At 48.2% G+C, this 17,022-nt stretch overlaps 1 protein-coding gene across 1 annotated transcript in view; it reads left to right on the top strand.

Annotated features, from left to right (window-relative positions):
- STIL (STIL centriolar assembly protein) overlaps positions 1-2,248 on the top strand; it is a 65,272-nt gene extending 63,024 nt beyond the window's left edge. The window contains exon 17 of the mRNA XM_030327177.1: positions 792-2,248. Within this exon, the coding sequence (XP_030183037.1) occupies positions 792-1,578 (787 nt within the window). The 3' untranslated portion in view covers positions 1,579-2,248. The remainder of the gene's footprint in view (positions 1-791) is intronic.
- The last annotated feature ends 14,774 nt before the right edge of the window (positions 2,249-17,022 follow it).

Below are 17,022 nucleotides of genomic sequence, written 5' to 3'. Positions count from 1 at the left end.
AATAAATGATGTAAATGTGAAGTGTTGTATAGAGTGTACAATGAGGTTGGAATATTTGAAAGGCAAGATACCTCTGAGAAAGGTTTCTGTGAGGATTAAATGAGATACTGAGTGTGCCTGGCACATAATCAGGCATCAGTAAAAATTAGCAGCTATTATTATTGTATTTATGATATAAAGGAAAAAGGCAAGTCAGTTAATATTAAGGAGATGACACCAACCAAAAGTAAGTTGAGGATTATATCTAATGAAAGAAAATTAGTGTATACAGAGATACATACAGTAAGCCCATATCCAGAGACTGGTTGATGTTTTTCACTCATTACAAATGGAGTCTCTTCAACTACGGACAATTTCATATTCTGAGCTACTCACCAAAGCTTGTAAATGTTACATAATCAGATATTTGCTCTGTTTGATTTTATTTATTTATTTATTTATTTATTTATTTATTTATTTATTTATTTATTTTTGCCAAAATTGAACGGCTTTTACATTTGGGGGCATTGTATTTGTTCTTAAAATCATGACTGATGTATAAATTTAGGAGAACTAGTTTGTGGTCCACTTTTAGTCTTTGAATCATGGATTACCTTCTAGTTTACCATATTTATCTCTTGAATGTACCTGGATCATTAAGACTTAGATGTTTGCACACTCAGATAAAAAAGCACCGTGAATCTTGAAGCTGGAAACCTTTTGTTGCTTTCTTAGAATGGAACACATTTAGAATAACAGCATTTAGTACTCAAAATAAGATAAATGATGGCCTGCTCCATTGTGTCTTTCAGTGTGTTGGCATGCATCAGCCCCGAAGCAGTGATTTCTGGATTAAACTACATGTCATTTGCTAATGTTGGTATGAGTGGCTTAAGCCCCAACGGCGTGGATTTGAGCATGGAGGCGAATGCTATAGCTCTGAAATATTTAAATGAAAATCAGCTGTCACAACTATCCCTCAGTCGATCAAACCAAAATAACTGTGACTCATCTTTTAGTCTTCTACATATTAATACAGACAGAAGCACAGTGGGGCTTAGTTTAATTTCACCAAACAACATGTCATTTGCAACCAAAAAATATATGAAGCGATACGGACTCATTCAAAGCAGTGACAACAGTGAAGATGAAGAGGAGCCTCCAAACCATACAGAGGGCAAGAGTGAACATTTACTGAATCAAAACCTTACATCCACACCTGAGCAACTAGACTGTCAGACAGAGCCCTCTAGGAACACCTGTGAAATAACTAATTGTCACAACTGTGAACCCGTGAGCACCCACACAGATATGCCAGTACTGAGAAATATTACAAATGAAGTTGTGCGGCCAAAAGCAATGCAGCAATTGAATGAAAACCCAGCTTTCTTATTAAAAAACTTTAAACCAAGTCCTGCAGTGAACCTCCGAACTGGAAAAGCAGAGTTTACCCAACATCCTGAGAAAGAAAATGAAAGGGACTCTCCAATTCTTCCTGAAAGTTTCAAACCTGAAACTTTAAAGCAGATGAACAGTATGAATTCAGTAGGCACCTTCTTAGATGTAAAGCGGCTCAGACAGTTGCCAAAACTATTTTGAACCTTAAACTCACCACCCTCCTGATGTGAGGATGGGGTGTCTCCCAAAGAGACTTAGGGAAGCCAGAGCCGCTTGGTGGTTTGGGGATCCCTAAGCATTCTCAGGGCCGCTCTGTTTCTTGGCAGCAGCTGATGGCAAAGAGCCGAACAAGCAACCTGATGGTCTGGGAGATGGCTGACTGGTGGGAGGTGAGGTTCTCTGTTCAAATAGAGCCGTTCAGCATCACTGCGACTTTTTTAAAAAAAATCCCGAGACCAGTCATTTAAACAAATTTACGTACACAGGTAGTATCCAGCTCTAAATCTGAACTGTTCTTTGTGAAAAGTAAGTCCATTTTCCTAGCATGTTGCATCTCTGCGTCTACCCACTATCACCTAAAAGAACATGAGATAGACTTATCATGACCCTCACTAAATTAACTAAACCCACCCTTATTGAATTTAAGGGGAAAGTTTTATTTTTAAAAATAACTTGAAGATGTTTTACACAAGTATATATGTTCTCTTAATTAGGATGCATATTTGTCGAATTCTGTGGAAGTAAAACTCTTGCAGTCTGGTAGGTTGATGTTATGTAACATTTTCAACATTATAGCACTAGCTATCACAAAATAAGAAAATTACTGAGTATGAGTGTGTTTTACAGACTTTGAGTATTTCACGTGTTTTAATATTTTTTAGTAGAACTTAATAAAAATGTTCAGATTTACTGTTTTCCTTTGTACTCTGCTATAACATGTCCTTCTTTCTACACTTGTTAAAAAAAAAAAACTTTTTAGACTCCCCCAAAATTATAAAAATAATAGCAGAGAGTTCTGGTGTACCCTTTAGCCAGTGACCCCCCAATGATAGTATCTTACATAGCCATAGCAAATGATCAAAACCAAGAAATTGACATTGGGTACAATATTAGTAACTAAACCACAGACCTTTTGGGTTGCACAGGTTTCTACACGCACTCATTTATTTACTTTTTGTGTATAACTCTATGAAATTTTGTCACTTGTTATAGATTTGATTCAGCACCACTACAATCAGCATACAAAACTGATTCATCACAGCAAAGAAACTCCATAGTGCTATGCTTTTAAAATATACCCGCCTCCAGCCCAAATCCTTGACAACCAGTGGTCTGTTCTCCATCACTCCAGTGTTGTCATTTTGAGGATGTTAATATAAATGTGGCATCACGGTGTGTAACTTGATGAAATTAGTCTTCACTCAGCTTAATGTCCTTGAGATCCATCCAAGTTGTTAGGGTTGCTTCTTTTTTTCTCCCACCTTCTTAAAAATTAAGTTTAAGGGGCGCCTGGGTGGCGCAGTCGGTTAAGCGTCCGACTTCAGCCAGGTCACGATCTCGCGGTCCATGAGTTCGAGCCCCGCGTCGGGCTCTGGGCTGATGGCTCAGAGCCTGGAGCCTGTTTCCGATTCTGTGTCTCCCTCTCTCTCTGCCCCTCCCCTCCCCCGTTCATGCTCTGTCTCTCTCTGTCCCCAAAATAAATAAACGTTGAAAAAAAAAATTTAAAAAAAACAAAACAAACAAACAAAAAAAATTAAGTTTAAAATTCGTATTTCTAAATCTAAAAGGAAAAAGCCCTCATTCACTTGAGAGATCAAGCTCTTCTGCTGAAGTTAACTTAGATGTCACTTTCTTCTATCAAAGTTTGATATGGAAGCTGGAAAGAAGGGGACTTTGTATCTCTAAATACTTTCCAGCTCGTTTGGGGCCTTCTGAGGTAATAATCTGATAAAAACAGTTTTTAGTTAGTTAGCAGCCTGGTTGCTCTGTGCTCTTCCCCACTGGAGCCAGGACCAGTCGGTGTCTGTTTCCCTGCAGTGCTGCTATTTGGGGTTAAAATCAAGATGTAGAAATGGCCATAATGATTCTGTGTTTCCCTTTGTTTCCATAGGCTACATTTGGGACTTTAGTTATTTTAATAAATAGCCTAAAAACCCACTTAAAGTCTTCACTAGAGTCAACTTTTAAGGAACGGAATTGTCAATGCTACTTCAAGTGTGCTCCGTTTAACATTAGCCTGCAATGTCTCATCCAAGAAGCGAGTGTGGGTATAATTTAGATTGCACATTATTGAAAAAACTGAGAATGCTAGTGAATTAACTGACAGCCTCATTAACTATACCATTATCACTGGGAACCCTGTAATTTTCACACCAAACAAGAAGCTCTCTGTCTGAACAATAAAAACTGAACCTGAGGCTTTTTAGGCAAAATCTAATTCCGTCCCCTCTGTTACCACATCTAATTTAAGGCCTCTGATAAGACACTTAAGCAGTTTTGGAGACTGAATTTAGACCGCAGACTAATTCAACCAAACATGTCTCTTTCTACTAAACGCATGTCTAGAGAAGAGGGGCCGTCACTGAAGCCTCCTCTGGAAAGTTGTCTAAGAACGTTTTACTGTGGGAAGTTATTTGGTAAATTAGTTGCTAAGGTAGCTTTCAAGCATCTTTGGGGAAAGCATGAGTACTGGGAAAATTGGGTTAAAAGACTCTGGATATGATTGCCTCTCAAGTGACATTTGCCTGAAGTTTTCCCTTTCATCCAGTCCCACGGCATACCATTTATAGATACACGGGTGCTTCTTCAAATGGAATAAGGAAACAATGGAGCTTCCATTACCCAGCTTCTGGGAAACAAACCCATTCGTCTAGGTCCTGGCCAGTTGGCACCCCTGCCTTCACCAAATGTCCCCTCTTTCAGCCTCTGAACCCCTTGCTGGCTAGTCTGTGCTCACTTGTCCTCTGCCTTACCTTACTGTGCTAAGGGGCACGGAAGTGGGTGTGGGCAAGTTAGACCTGAACCTTGCCTTTGCCAGCTGCAGAGACTCTATGGGAAAACAGATACACCCTGGAAACAGACCACAGTATGAGACAGTTGAAAAGTCAAAAGGAGTGATCCAGACTGCAAGGAGCCACAGAAGCATAATCCTGATCGCTTTCATCATTTTAGCACGGGCCCGTGCTCACTTCACATGCAGCGGTTCATTTAAGCCTCCTTGCTGACCGGAGCTGGTTCGTGATTGTCATTCTCTTAGATGAGGGGACAGCCTGAGGGGAATAATGTACCCAAGCAAATTGCTAGCAGAGGTGCAAGCTCAAGTAGAATTCCAGAGCCCAAGCTCTTATTAAGCCCACCGAGAAATACAACTCCTCTTGAGGCCTGAGGAATCCTGGAAGAGCTTCCTACAACAAACATCTTGAGCTGAATGAATGATTCCGAATACTGTAGTCAGTGCGGTTTTGAGTAGGTGCTGTCCTCCAAGGGGCCGTGCCTTACTTGTGCCGAAGAAGGAGTCCGCTCTCCCTTTAGTCAACACCAGAAGTTACCCTTTTCCCTCGTGTCCTGAAGTAGGCAGTCCCAGCTCTGTTAATGTTAAAGAGCTCACTTCAATGATTTTACATCCTGGGAATCTTCAACTGAGTCTACTGTAAGAGCTCCAGGAAATTAGAAGAACAAAAGTTTCTGTGCCTTTGTTTTCTAGACGTTACTAAGGGGGTGGGGGTGGGGCGGGCAGAACCTTTCCTAGCCTCCTAGATTAACCGAGAGGGCTTTAAGCTCGCAAAATAAACTTATTGGCAGTGTTTTAGGTTAGCAGACTGCTTCACACTTGTCCAAGTGCTTTCCAACTACTTCCTCATGTAATCCTCCCATCCCGGACCAGACTGAAGTATGTGTGGCAGGCATCAGTAACCCCCTCTTAACACATAATGAGAAAGACAGATAAGGTACAACTGGGCCAAGGCCACACATCTATAGTTAACAACCAGGACATCAACCTTGTGTTCTTCCATAGCATCTAGCCCCAGCAAAGGCCTCTTCCCCTTTCTTCCTCTCCTCGCCAGCACCTGTTTTCCTCCTGATCATTCAACAGGTATCCCTTGTTGATTCTGCTGGGCACTCTAGATGCTGAGCATAAGGTGATTCATGGGACAAATGCCCTGTCGGATCTCAATCTAACGGGGGAGAGACATGCAAACATTAGCAGGACAGTGAGGCCAGCCCTCATAGTGGAACTATATAGAATAGGGAAGGGGAAGAAGTGCCATTTCCAGCAGTGGGAACGGCTTGTTGGAAAGCAAGGAGAAATGAAGAGGCACAGCATTGGAGGATGGAGTTGGAGGCAGGAAACCAAAGATAGGGAGAAAATATGCTAGAAAGAACCCTGAGGGAGCAACTGTTGGGTCCCTCTTGTTGCTCTGCCCCGAATTCTGTCCCTTTGGGCAAGTCACCTCTTGTCACTAGGCTTTAGTTTCCCCATTTTTGAGGTGAAGGGCTAGCCTGTTGATCTCCTGCATGCTGTGATTATGAAGCAGTGATGCAGAAATACGGGGTGTGAGGAGTGGTTTGTAAGTCCAGAGGAAGGAGAGGCTTCTGCAAGAGATAGCACTGGAGTTGGGCCGTGAAGGGTTTTGAAGGATTGCCACAGTCACAGGTGAGAAAAAAGAAATTTCCCCACTTTTTATAATGCTTAATGTATTTCACAACTTAAAAAAAGGGGGCGCCTGGATGGCTCACTTGGTTAAGCATCAGACTTCAGCTCAGGTCATGATCTCACAGTTTGTGGGTTCAAGCTCCACGTTGGGCTCTGTGCTGACAGCTCAGAGCAAGCCTGGAGCTTGCTTCGGATTCTGTGTGTCTCTCTCTGCCCCTCCCCTGCTCACATTCCATCTCTGTCTCTTTCTAAAAATAAATAAACATTAAAAAGAATTAAAAAGAAAAAGAGAATTCAGTTTTCCCCCACCAAAATGTTGAGGAATATCTGTTCGAACCCATAGCAACATGTCTTTCTCCAGCTCTGAGTTATACATTCCCTGTTTTGAAGGAGCTCAAAGTCCAGTGTGGAAAGAAACCTCAAACCCACGAAAAGGGGTTTTTAGAGTTTGGAAGCATAGGTGATGTTCCCTATCTCCTCTCCATTCCCCAAACCGGAACTGTCGGTCACAGAGAACATCCTCAGAGGAAATCCTGTTTTCCACTTCCTGGTCAGAGGCTGAACTCCAGAAAAAGGATGGATTTAGGGAGAGCCCTGTGTCCTGCCTCTTCGTGGGTGGTCTGGGACCAGGAGGATGAGAGGGACTAATTAAGAACACAATGGAAAAGATGACATCAGGTATTCGAGGGTGTCAGAGCTTCAGGGTCCTCAGAAATCACTGGGTCCTCATTGTACAAATGAGGACATTGGGACCCCAAGAAGAGAAGGGACTTGCTCAAGTCCACACAGCTTAGTAAGCACAGAGCTGGGACTGGAATTCAGGACTCTAGACCGTCCTATCATAGGCCATGGTATCTGAGTAAGTTAGGTATCAAGCAATAACCTAGGCCCTTCCTTTTCTCCCTATACTATGAAGAAGAAAAAAAAAAAAAGGCAGTGTCTGTGTGCACGCACATACTTCCCAGCTCATTTGCCTCTAAACCCGCCATGAGTTCAAACCCTGTGTGTATCCTTCAAAACCCAGCTTAAAGTCTACTCTGTCCCACATCCCCTCCCCATCCTGCAGAAAACCTTCCCAGAATCCTGTTGTGGAAGTGACATTTTTCTCCTTTGACTTTACATAATCCTCCCTCCGGTTCTCTTTTTGTCTTCTTCTAGATTTATTACAGCCAACTTGTGTGTTGGTTATGTGTACCCATGGCTGGGAACTCCTTGAAGTCAGGGACCATGTACGATCCCCTCATCCAGTGAAGAGTCACAGGCACAAGGTTTGCCGAACGTCCCTGCTATATCTTGTGCTAGACCCTGGGGAGCATAACAGAGGAAGAAAAGGCACCGTTAGACCCTGCTGTTGTAGAAATGCACTTGCGCATGCACAGACACACATGTGCAAAATCATATTCACCCATATTTATCCAAGTCCTACTCGAACCTAATTTAGACTTCACAATAGCCCTGTGAAGTGACAGAAGCAAACATGAGGGTTCACCTGCAAACACTCATAGAAGTTCTCGGTGAAGTAATAACAATAGTTCAGTGAGCACACCTGCTCTGTTCTAAGCCTGTTCTAACATTTGTTAACTTATTCTTCACAACAAATGTTAAGAGGTGGATACTTTTATTACCCCCATTATGGGCTAGAAAGTAGGAACAGAGAGGTTAAGTAACTTTCCCTGAGGTCACACAGCCACTAGGAAGAACAAGGATTCAAATCTGGACAGTCTGCCTCCAGAGCCATTGCTCTTAACCTGGGCATTATGTCAGGATTCCCCCTGAGAGGAAATGGAGACTCCATGGTAAAGTGATGTGCCCAAGGTCACACAGGTGAAGTCAGGATTTGAACTCAGGCCTGTCTGGCTTCAGAGCCCGTGTTATCCTTTCCTTCTTTTTCTCCTCCTCCTTTCCCCTCGGCAGCAGCAGGGGCTTGAAGTAAGCATGTGTGTCAGTTTCATAAAGCTCAGTTCCTACCTTGATAAGATGCTGGTTGGAAGGGGGCAGATACAGGGACCATAGCGGAGTCACTCCTGGTAAGTGACTTGCTCCAAACCCCCAGAATCACCCGGAGGGGCCTGCACTGTGACTCTTGAAGCCCCCACCTGTGCTCTCCTCTCCACCCAGCACAGAGAGTATCTGTGGAGACCAGGTGTCCAGCAGCCCTACCCCCGCGAGAGCCTGCACTTCCTGGGCTGCCCCAGGAAGGGGCTGCGACTCACAGCTTGTGTGCTTGTGGAACCATTCCTCTCTCCTGGTGAGGGCCACACAGGGTGCCCTTGCACCTTCTTGGTGGCTGGTTTCTAGGACCAGGAGGGCTGGCAGTTTGGGTTTCCTCCAAGTTCACAGCCCAGGTTCCTGCTGGGTGGTGTCCCTCTCGCTCGATTTCTTTCTCCAGTTCCATCACTCTTACTCCTTCAACATACCATTGCGGTGCTGCTACTCTGTCTCTATGATATGCTGGGGCACAGATAAACCAGACCTGTCTCTGAGGAGCTCTTTGGGGTACACAATCCCCCTGATGTAGTGGTTGGCACCATATTGGAGGGATGTTTAAGGGACACAGGAGAAAAAGCTGGAGGCAGGAACTTCTGCTCTCCTGGAAGTCCTAGGGCAGCCAAAGCCCTTGGCTCCCTCTGCTTAGAGGAGATTTACTTGGTGTGCATCCCGCCCTCTCCTCCCCCTGCCACCCAGTGCAACAGGGCCCCAGTGTATGGTCCTGGGAAACAAGACCAGGGTGGGACTGACCTGGGAGGAGCACAGTACCCAGCCCATGTATATTTTAATCCACTCGGCAACTCTGCATTCTCCCAAGCCTCGCAGGCACAAGCCTCGGCGCCTTGGCAGGCAGCCCAGATGGGCTCTGAGTCCTGTCACATCCCCAGCAGCCAGCACAGGGCCCAGAATTACTGTTCAAAAGTGTTTGTTTAAAATGAATGCATAAGCAGGGGCCATGCCCACTGTACAGGTGAGGAAACTGAGTTCCAGACAGGGTGGATGACTGCTCTCCCATCACAGCTTTTAGGAATAGAACGAGAAGGAAGCCAGATTTCTTAACCTAGCACAGAGCATGCTGTCCAAGCAAGGGGAGCATGTCACCCCCGCACCCAGGATATTGTCTGGCACAAGCTAGACCCTTAGCAAGTGTGGAATAAAGGAATGAGTGAAGCTGGGTGGGCATGCATTTTGGATAGCCCTGGCCCACCATGCTCGCCTCATCTACCGCTTTGTGTAGCCCCTTTGTATAACAGTGACAGTCACACTGAACTTCTCACCATCCCCACATGTACCCTTCCCTTCCCACCACTGGGCCTTTGCACCTGCTATCGCACTTCCCCATCATCTGACCCTGCTACTCCCAGTCCAAGACAGACAACACCAGTTTTGCAAAGTCTAGTCTGATCCTTCCCAGCAAGAATACCCAACACACACACACACACACACACACACACACACACACACACAGTCTCTCCTGGGTCTCCAAAGCATTTTGCATACCCCTGTCTGGCAGAACATGTAATCCTTGCTACTGTATCTCTCTCTTCCATCTCAGTATCTGTAGGCCTGAATACGCGATGGGGTAGAGGCTCATAAGAAAATTACAGTTTCTATTTATGAGACGGCGCTCAGCTCTGTGCTCAGCTTTTTATATATGTGTCATAGGTTCCCAACAACCCTGTGAATCATGTGTTCTTTTTACCTCCATTTTAGAGATGAGGAAACTGAGGCAGGGAAAAGTGCAGTAACTTGCTTAGGGCCACCAGCCACGAAGTAGTTGAGGAGGAACTCAAGCCTGGTGGGGCAGACAGTTCATCAAGTATTCTCTTCCACTCCATTAGGGCCCTGTCCTGTGGAATGGGTTCTGGGCTGGACACGCAGAACCCAGGCCACGCAGGGCCGTGCAGACGAGAGGTTTTCCTGGCGACTCATGGTTGTGTGACAGAGCCCGGTAGGCCCATGTGTCTCCTTAATGGTGCCTTTAAAACAACTCTCCCTTTCCCTTCCCACCCTCCTTTTCATCGCCCTCTCACTGTCACCCCATAGGAGCTGGCAGACCGGCTATGACTCTGTCGGGCCTGACTTGTTAGGATGTGACAGGGAAGTGGGTTCCTTGTTTTTCCGGGTACCTGTGGGGTGTGGGAGCTCTCACTAAGAACCTGAGCGGAGACCCAGAAAGAGGAAGGAGGCACAGATGAGAGCCAGATTAAAGACAGAAAGAAGAGCAGACCCAAAGAGTGAGAGCTGGAGATAGAGACGGCACACTGAAAGAGATGATAAGAGATAAAAGGGAGAGAGATCCTGTGGTCCCCTCGCCCCATCCCTATTAGAGATGGGGAAACTGAGGGTCAGAGGAAGTGACCCTACTTCCTGGCAGATGTGTCTGTCACTTTTGCAAACACCATCAATCCACTTCCTCTCATGTCCCCAGATAGCTACTGCTGTTCGTGTGCCTGGCCCTAAGCAGCGTGCGTCAGACTGCCGCCGGGGGCTCTGGGGCCTGCTCGGGAGGACAGCGAGAGTGAGGGGTATCAGTGCAGGATTGATCAGCGATGGCATCCTGGACAGGATAAGACCGAAGCCAGGCCACACAAAAAAAATGTTTGCAATCAACCTTACTGAGGCATGATTTATACACAATGAAATGCACCCATTTGAAGGGTACAGGTTATTGACTTTTGACACACATACGCTCGTGTAAGCAGCACCATGAATCGAGACAGAGAATATTTTCATCCCCAGAGACGTCCCTTGTGCCTCTTTGCTGTCATCTCTCCTCTACCACCAACCCTAACTTGAACTCTGCCATTATAGATTAGCTTTGCCTTTTCTGGAGTTTTCTATAGATGGGATCATACACAAGTATACTCTTTTGTGCCTGTCCTCTTTCACCGAGCATAATGTTTTTGAGATGATTTCGTATTCTGGCATGTATCAGTAGGTTGGTTCTTTCTTTACTGTTGAGTAGTATTCTGTTGCGTGAATGTACCACAATTTATCTGTTCACCTGTTGATGGGCATTTGGATTGTTTCTGGGTTTTAGCTGTTATGAATAAAGCGGCTATATGAATATTGCATCCCAGAGTTCTTGGGGATATATGTTTTTCAATTCTCCCAAATAAGTATATGTCTATCAACTATTTTTTTTTTTTTGAGAGAGAGAGAGAGAGAGAGGGAGAGAGGGAGAGAGAGAGAGAGCCCTAGCAGGGTAGGGGCAGGGGGAGAGGGACAGAATCTTAAGCAGGATCCATGCTCAGCGCAGAGCTGAGACCCGGGGCTCGATCTCACAAACTGTGAGATCATGACCTGAACCAAAATCGAGAGTCTGACGCTTAACTGACTGAGCCACCCAGGCGTCCCTATGAACTGTATATTTATAAGGAACTGTCAAAGAGTTCTTCAAAGTGCTTGAGTCATTTTTGCGTTTCCCTTCAACTATGAGAATTCCAGTTTCTCCACATCCTCACCGTTAGTTGCTAGTGTCAGTCTTTTAAATTTTAGCCATTTTAGTCAGTGTGTCACAGGTATCTCATTGCAGTTTGAATTCACATTTCCCTAATGTAAACTTGAGCACCTCTTCATGAGTTTTTTGGCTATTTGTTTTTATTTTTTAGGGTCACAAGGGATTTACGTCGGGACATATCACAGTGCCATCCAAAGTGTCCACGATTTTAAAGTTCTCTCGATGTAGCAAATGAGTCATTACAGCCAGAAGGCATGAAGAGGACATTGGGCCCAAGGTAACGTGGCTGCAGACCAGCTGAGTGACCTCGGGAGAGCTGAGCCGGTTTCCTCATCTTGAAAGCTGGGGTCACACTAGCAGCCTGGCAGGGTTATCATAGAGGGTGTCGTGGCAGAGAAGAGCCAGACACAGGGAGCTGTGCAGGCGTACGCGGAAGGTGCTCAGGACATAGAGCCCCCTTCAGCGGTCTAGCAGTCCTGCCCACAAGTATTTATGTGTACCCAAGGCCCAGGGCCTGTCTGAGTGACCACCAGCAACTGTTCGTTCACTGCCCAGAGGGCTGGGGGCAGCACCCGTGCCTCTCCTTTTCTGACAGCTCTGGGAGCACGACCACTGAGGGCAGAGCTGGCTGGGCGGCTCCCTTGTGAGGACAGATGAGTTTAGGCACTAACCATTCCAGGTCTGGGGAGCAGCCTTGGTCTTCCGCATGCTCCTGTCAGAAGCATGGGGCAGGGACAGGGACATGGCTTCAAAGCACTAGGAAGCACGGTGCTTTCTTAACAGATTCAACTATTTTATGGTGGGCCTTGCAGAGGACAGCGGTAACTAGGGCAGAGTTTCTCAGGGTTTGGTGAACATCAGAATCCCCTGGACGTCCTGTGGACATGCAGGCTTCTGGGCCTCACTCCCGGAGTTTCTGATGCATCAGGCCCAGGGCCTGGGATTTGGCGTTTCTAATGAGTTCCCAGGTGGTGCTGATGTCCCACTCTGAGAAGCAGAATTCTGGGCTGAAGCCCTTTCCGTCCGTGGGAGCTGTGGTGTCCGCGCTGGGCTTGGGCAGCATACAGATGGCACTCACCACGCTTCAGCTTGGAATTCTCTCTCAGCCCCACCTATGGGCAGGGGGCGGGTTCTTTCAGGGCAGGGAATGGAGGCCAAAATGGAGACAGTGGTCCCATGGAAGTGGAGGGGGGAAACGATGTCACCTCCTCAAGTCGGAGTTTGGTTTTATTTTTAAATTTGTTTAGTGTTTATTTATTTATTTATTTTTGAGAGAGAGAGAGAGAGAGAGAGAGAGAGAGAGAGCATGAGTGGGGGAGGGGCAGAGAGACAGAGGGAGACACAGAATCAGAAGCAGGTTCCAGGCTCTGAGCTGTCAGCACAGAGCCCGATTCCACGGGGGGCTCATGAACCGGGAGATCACGACCTGAGCCGAAGTCAGACCCTTAACCGACTGAGCCACCTTGGTGCCCCCAGAGTTTTTACCACTACAAATAACCCTGTGATGAGAACACTATGATGTATGGACAACAATCACCCCCTCTTCTACAGATGAGGAAAGTGGAGCACAGAGACTGACACACTTTCCTACAAAGCTACTACTGACAAGTGAGAGAGCAGGGATGGGAACTCAGGACTGCCCTTGGAAGCCGCACAGCCTGGAGCCTGACTGCCTTGGGCCGGGATTCTGGCTCCACCACTTACCAGCTGGGCGTTCTCCACAAAGTTGCTCAACCTTTCTGTGCCTCAGTTGCTTACCTGCAAAATGCAGGTGAGGGCAGCCCCGACTTCACTGGGTTGTTGGAAGGATTAACTGAATTAATACTTATGAAGTGCTTAGGGCAGTACCTGGCACATTGTGCCTCCACATAAATGCACTGAAAGTAAACCTGGCTGTCCACCAGAGCGCACACACCCTGCATTCCTCCAGAGGACAAGCTCAGGGAAGAAAGCTCAGAGATCAGCTAGTACCCAGAGACAGAGTGGGCTGAAACGCTTGAAAAAATTAAGACCTCAAATTTGGGGGTTAGGAAGAGCCCAGCCTTTGGTAGGGGTAGGGGTGGAGGCAGGGGACAGGTCGGAGAGTGGCCACCGCGGCCTCAGGCCCCAAACCTGGCGAGGCTGTTCTCTCCAGGATGCTCCCTTCCAGGACCAGACTCCAGACTGACCTGTCTGGGTCCCAACCTCCCCTCCACCCTACCCTGCTCCCCACCCCAGCCCGGGCGCTCTGGGTTTCCTGCCCGCCGGAGGCCCCTGCTCCAGGCTCGCGGAGGAGGGGTGGCATTTCCTGGCGGGGCCGCGGGCCGCGTCACTCGCTCCTGGACGCTCGGACAGCGCTGACCGACAGGCACCAGATGCTATTTCAGGCGGCGCCCTGCTCAGTGCGCAGTTTCCGTTTTTCCACCGACCGTCGGAAACAGGGCAGGGGAGGAGGGTGTAGACGTCACGAGCCCCCCCTCCTCGCTTCAGGCGGGGGTGTTGGGGGCGGGGGTTGGGGCAGGTCCGCGATGGCTGCCAGACTGTCAGAATCTCGAGCTTTGCGAGCTTTGCGAACAGAGGGGGTGGTGAGCGTCACCTCTGCGCCCTGCCACGGATACCTGGGCACACTCTTCTGCCGCAGGGTTGACGAAAGCCTTGCCGCCTGTGTTCCTTCCCTACAGCCTTGCGGGGTCATTTAATGCCCGGTAGGAGAATCCGACAGCTTGTAGCTGCCCCGGACACCTAAACTCAAGAAATTCGAAACCAAATGGAAAATCTCTCCCCATGCTCCCTGGCCTCCAGGCCCCTATCTCCAGGAATAACACCACCGCCTAAGCCAAGGAGAGCCAGAAACCCAGAGGGGTCCTGGATTTCTGCTTCCCTCTCATCCCCCAAACCCTATGGGTACAACCCCAGTTTTGTATCCTAAATACAGGTCGTCTTCATCTGCCTCTTGTCATCTCTTCCTCGGCACCCTAGTCCACCCTCCCACTGGACCACTGCCTTGGTGTCAGAACTGGTCTTCCCACTTCTTACCCTCCCCCCCCCACCCCTTCGTCACCTTGCAGCCAAAGAGCTTTCTAGAAATGCAAATCTGATCCTTTTTAGGACACTATGCATCCCCCTCCCCCGGAACCAAATAAACAAAATGGTTTCTCCTCCTAAATCCTTTAAATTGGCCACAGGCTTGTTCCAGCCACACTGGACTCTTTTCTGTTCCTTGCATGAAACTAAAGCCCTTCTTCCGCATCAGCCCTTGGCCCACGCAGAAGGCTCTCAATGTTCACTCTTTTACCCACCCTCAGATCTCACTCTCAGTTCTCCATCCAGGCATCATTTTCTCGGGGAAGCATTCCCTGGCGGGGCTTTCTGATATGGGAATGGCCAGCACCTATTTGCAGGGGCTCAGAGAAGCGAACTGACTTCTGGAACTCAGAATTACAGGAGTCCCCCGCTTTCAGTTAAATGATGCAGTCAGGCAAAGGCAACGGGGACCAGAGGAGGAGAGATGAAATCCAGCCCCGTTGCAGGGAGGCTTCAGGGAGGAAGTGGCCAAAAGGTTGAATCGTGAGAAACGCGAGGAGACAAGAGAAGGCCAATAAGGCAGAAGGAGCAGCAGTAGCTGAGGCACAAGGGGGGTTTCAGTGTGATGATAGTGGGTGAGGCAGGGCTGGAGCCATGGGGAGAGAGCAAGAGATCGGGCCTAATAGACCCCAGAAGCCTCTCCTCAGGGTCCCTGTGGAAGGCTGGAATGGCTGGGCCAGGGGACGCCTTGTGACATGTCCAAGAATTAAATTATTTTTCACAGAACTTGGATGGTCCTTCTCCCAGAAGATTCTGTAAAAGTTACCGGTATGCACAGGGTGCCCTGACTTCCACCAGAGAGCACAGGGGGGATAGAGGCCACAGCCTGCACTGAATTGACCCTATCTTCACAGAGAGTCATCTTGATGGCAAGGAGGGGCCAGTACTCAGACTGTGACCAGACTCTGGGCACTGTCCTTGACTGGGACTCAGTCCGGGACCAGATGAAGGGATTTCCCCAGTTTTCAGGCTGCAAAAGAAGCTCCAAAGCAGAGCTATGGGGAAGACCAAGCATCCTGGCATGGTGGGTAAACCTGTGGACTGGGAACTAGGTACCTGAGTTTGGGTCTCAGCTTTTCCTGAGTTCACTGTGAGCTTTGGCCAAGTCACATCTCTCCATGCCTTAATTTCCTTGTCTGTAACAATAACCAGAACTGCCATGCAAGTGCATATGATGTCATCCTGGGCTCTGGGCTGTGAGGGTTCCATAGATTACTGTTCTCACAACTGCCTTTTAAAGGTCATTTAATTCTCACAACAAATCTGGGAGGTAGGTATTATCTCCCCATTTTACAGAAGAGGAAACAGAGGTTCGGAGCCAAGCGACTTGCAAGATTTAAACTTGGGCTTTCCCCTCCACCATAAAAGAATGAAACCAGATGCCCTCCATGAGCTGAGCCTGTCACCACTCCTCGCTGAACTCAGACTTCTACCCCACACTAAGATCTTGGTCCCTGCAATGAGTTGAACCCAGATCTGTCATCCCAGCCTAGGCTCTGGCTGCTTTTCGTCATCTGCTGGGCTCCAGGTAGGCACTGGTGCCAAATGAACTTCCAACCCAGGCTCCACCACTCACCAGATGTGTAACATTGGTCAAGTTTCTTTTACTCTCTGTGCCACAGTTTCTTCATCTCTAAATGGAGGATGGTAATAGCACCAGCATTGTTTATGAGAACGAAAGGAATTTGTATGTGTAGAGTGCTTAGAACGGCGCTTCAGTAGCAGGATTAAACTGTTTAAAATATTATGAGGGACGGGATGTTCCCCAGGCTCTGGGCTCAGCCTGGAACTCAAGCGGAATGGACGTTTAAATCGCTCCGTTGACAGCAATTCTGCCTCCACAGAGCCCCCGGCTGTGAGCTCAGTCCATGCCACGGGAGGCAAGCAAGCTCCATTTTAGAGCAGAAAGGAGCCAGGGCTGAAGGGGCTGGGGGGCCGGGGTGGGGGTGGGGGGATGCTGGGAGCTTCCTGGGATGAGGAACTGCCCATTGAAATCCGGGTGTCTAGGACTGGAGAAAGAATGGATGCCGGGGAAGGGTTGGGAGTGATGGTTTTGGTGTCGGAGGTAGGGACGGGGTGCTGGGATGAGAGTCGCTGAAGAAAGGTGTCTCGAAGGCCGTGGGACTGAGGTTGCGGGGTGCCCGGTTCCCCAGAGGCTTCGGGATCAGAAATGGGGCTGGACTCGCCGAGTCCTAGACCGCGCGCCCAACTCTCTCCGTGGCGCATTCCGGAGCCGGTCCCAGCGCCGCGCAACCAGTCCCCGCTCCCTCCGGTGAAATTGCCAAATTAAAATGAATCATTTGGCCCATAATGGCCGAGGCGCTTATCGGGGGCGAGCGGACCCGCGGCAGTGCCTTATCTCGGCGGCGCACACGGCCCCGGCGCGCCTCGGCCCATGCTAACGAGGCCCAGAACGTGAGCGGGGATTAGCGCGCGTCGCTGGAGGAGCCTGGGCGCGCGGGCGGGGGACGGGGAC

Source organism: Lynx canadensis, chromosome C1, assembly GCF_007474595.2.
Source record: "Lynx canadensis isolate LIC74 chromosome C1, mLynCan4.pri.v2, whole genome shotgun sequence".
Classification (NCBI taxonomy): domain Eukaryota; kingdom Metazoa; phylum Chordata; class Mammalia; order Carnivora; family Felidae; genus Lynx; species Lynx canadensis.
The sequence above is the reverse complement of the archived record's forward strand: the minus strand, read 5'-3'. Positions and strand labels throughout refer to the sequence as shown.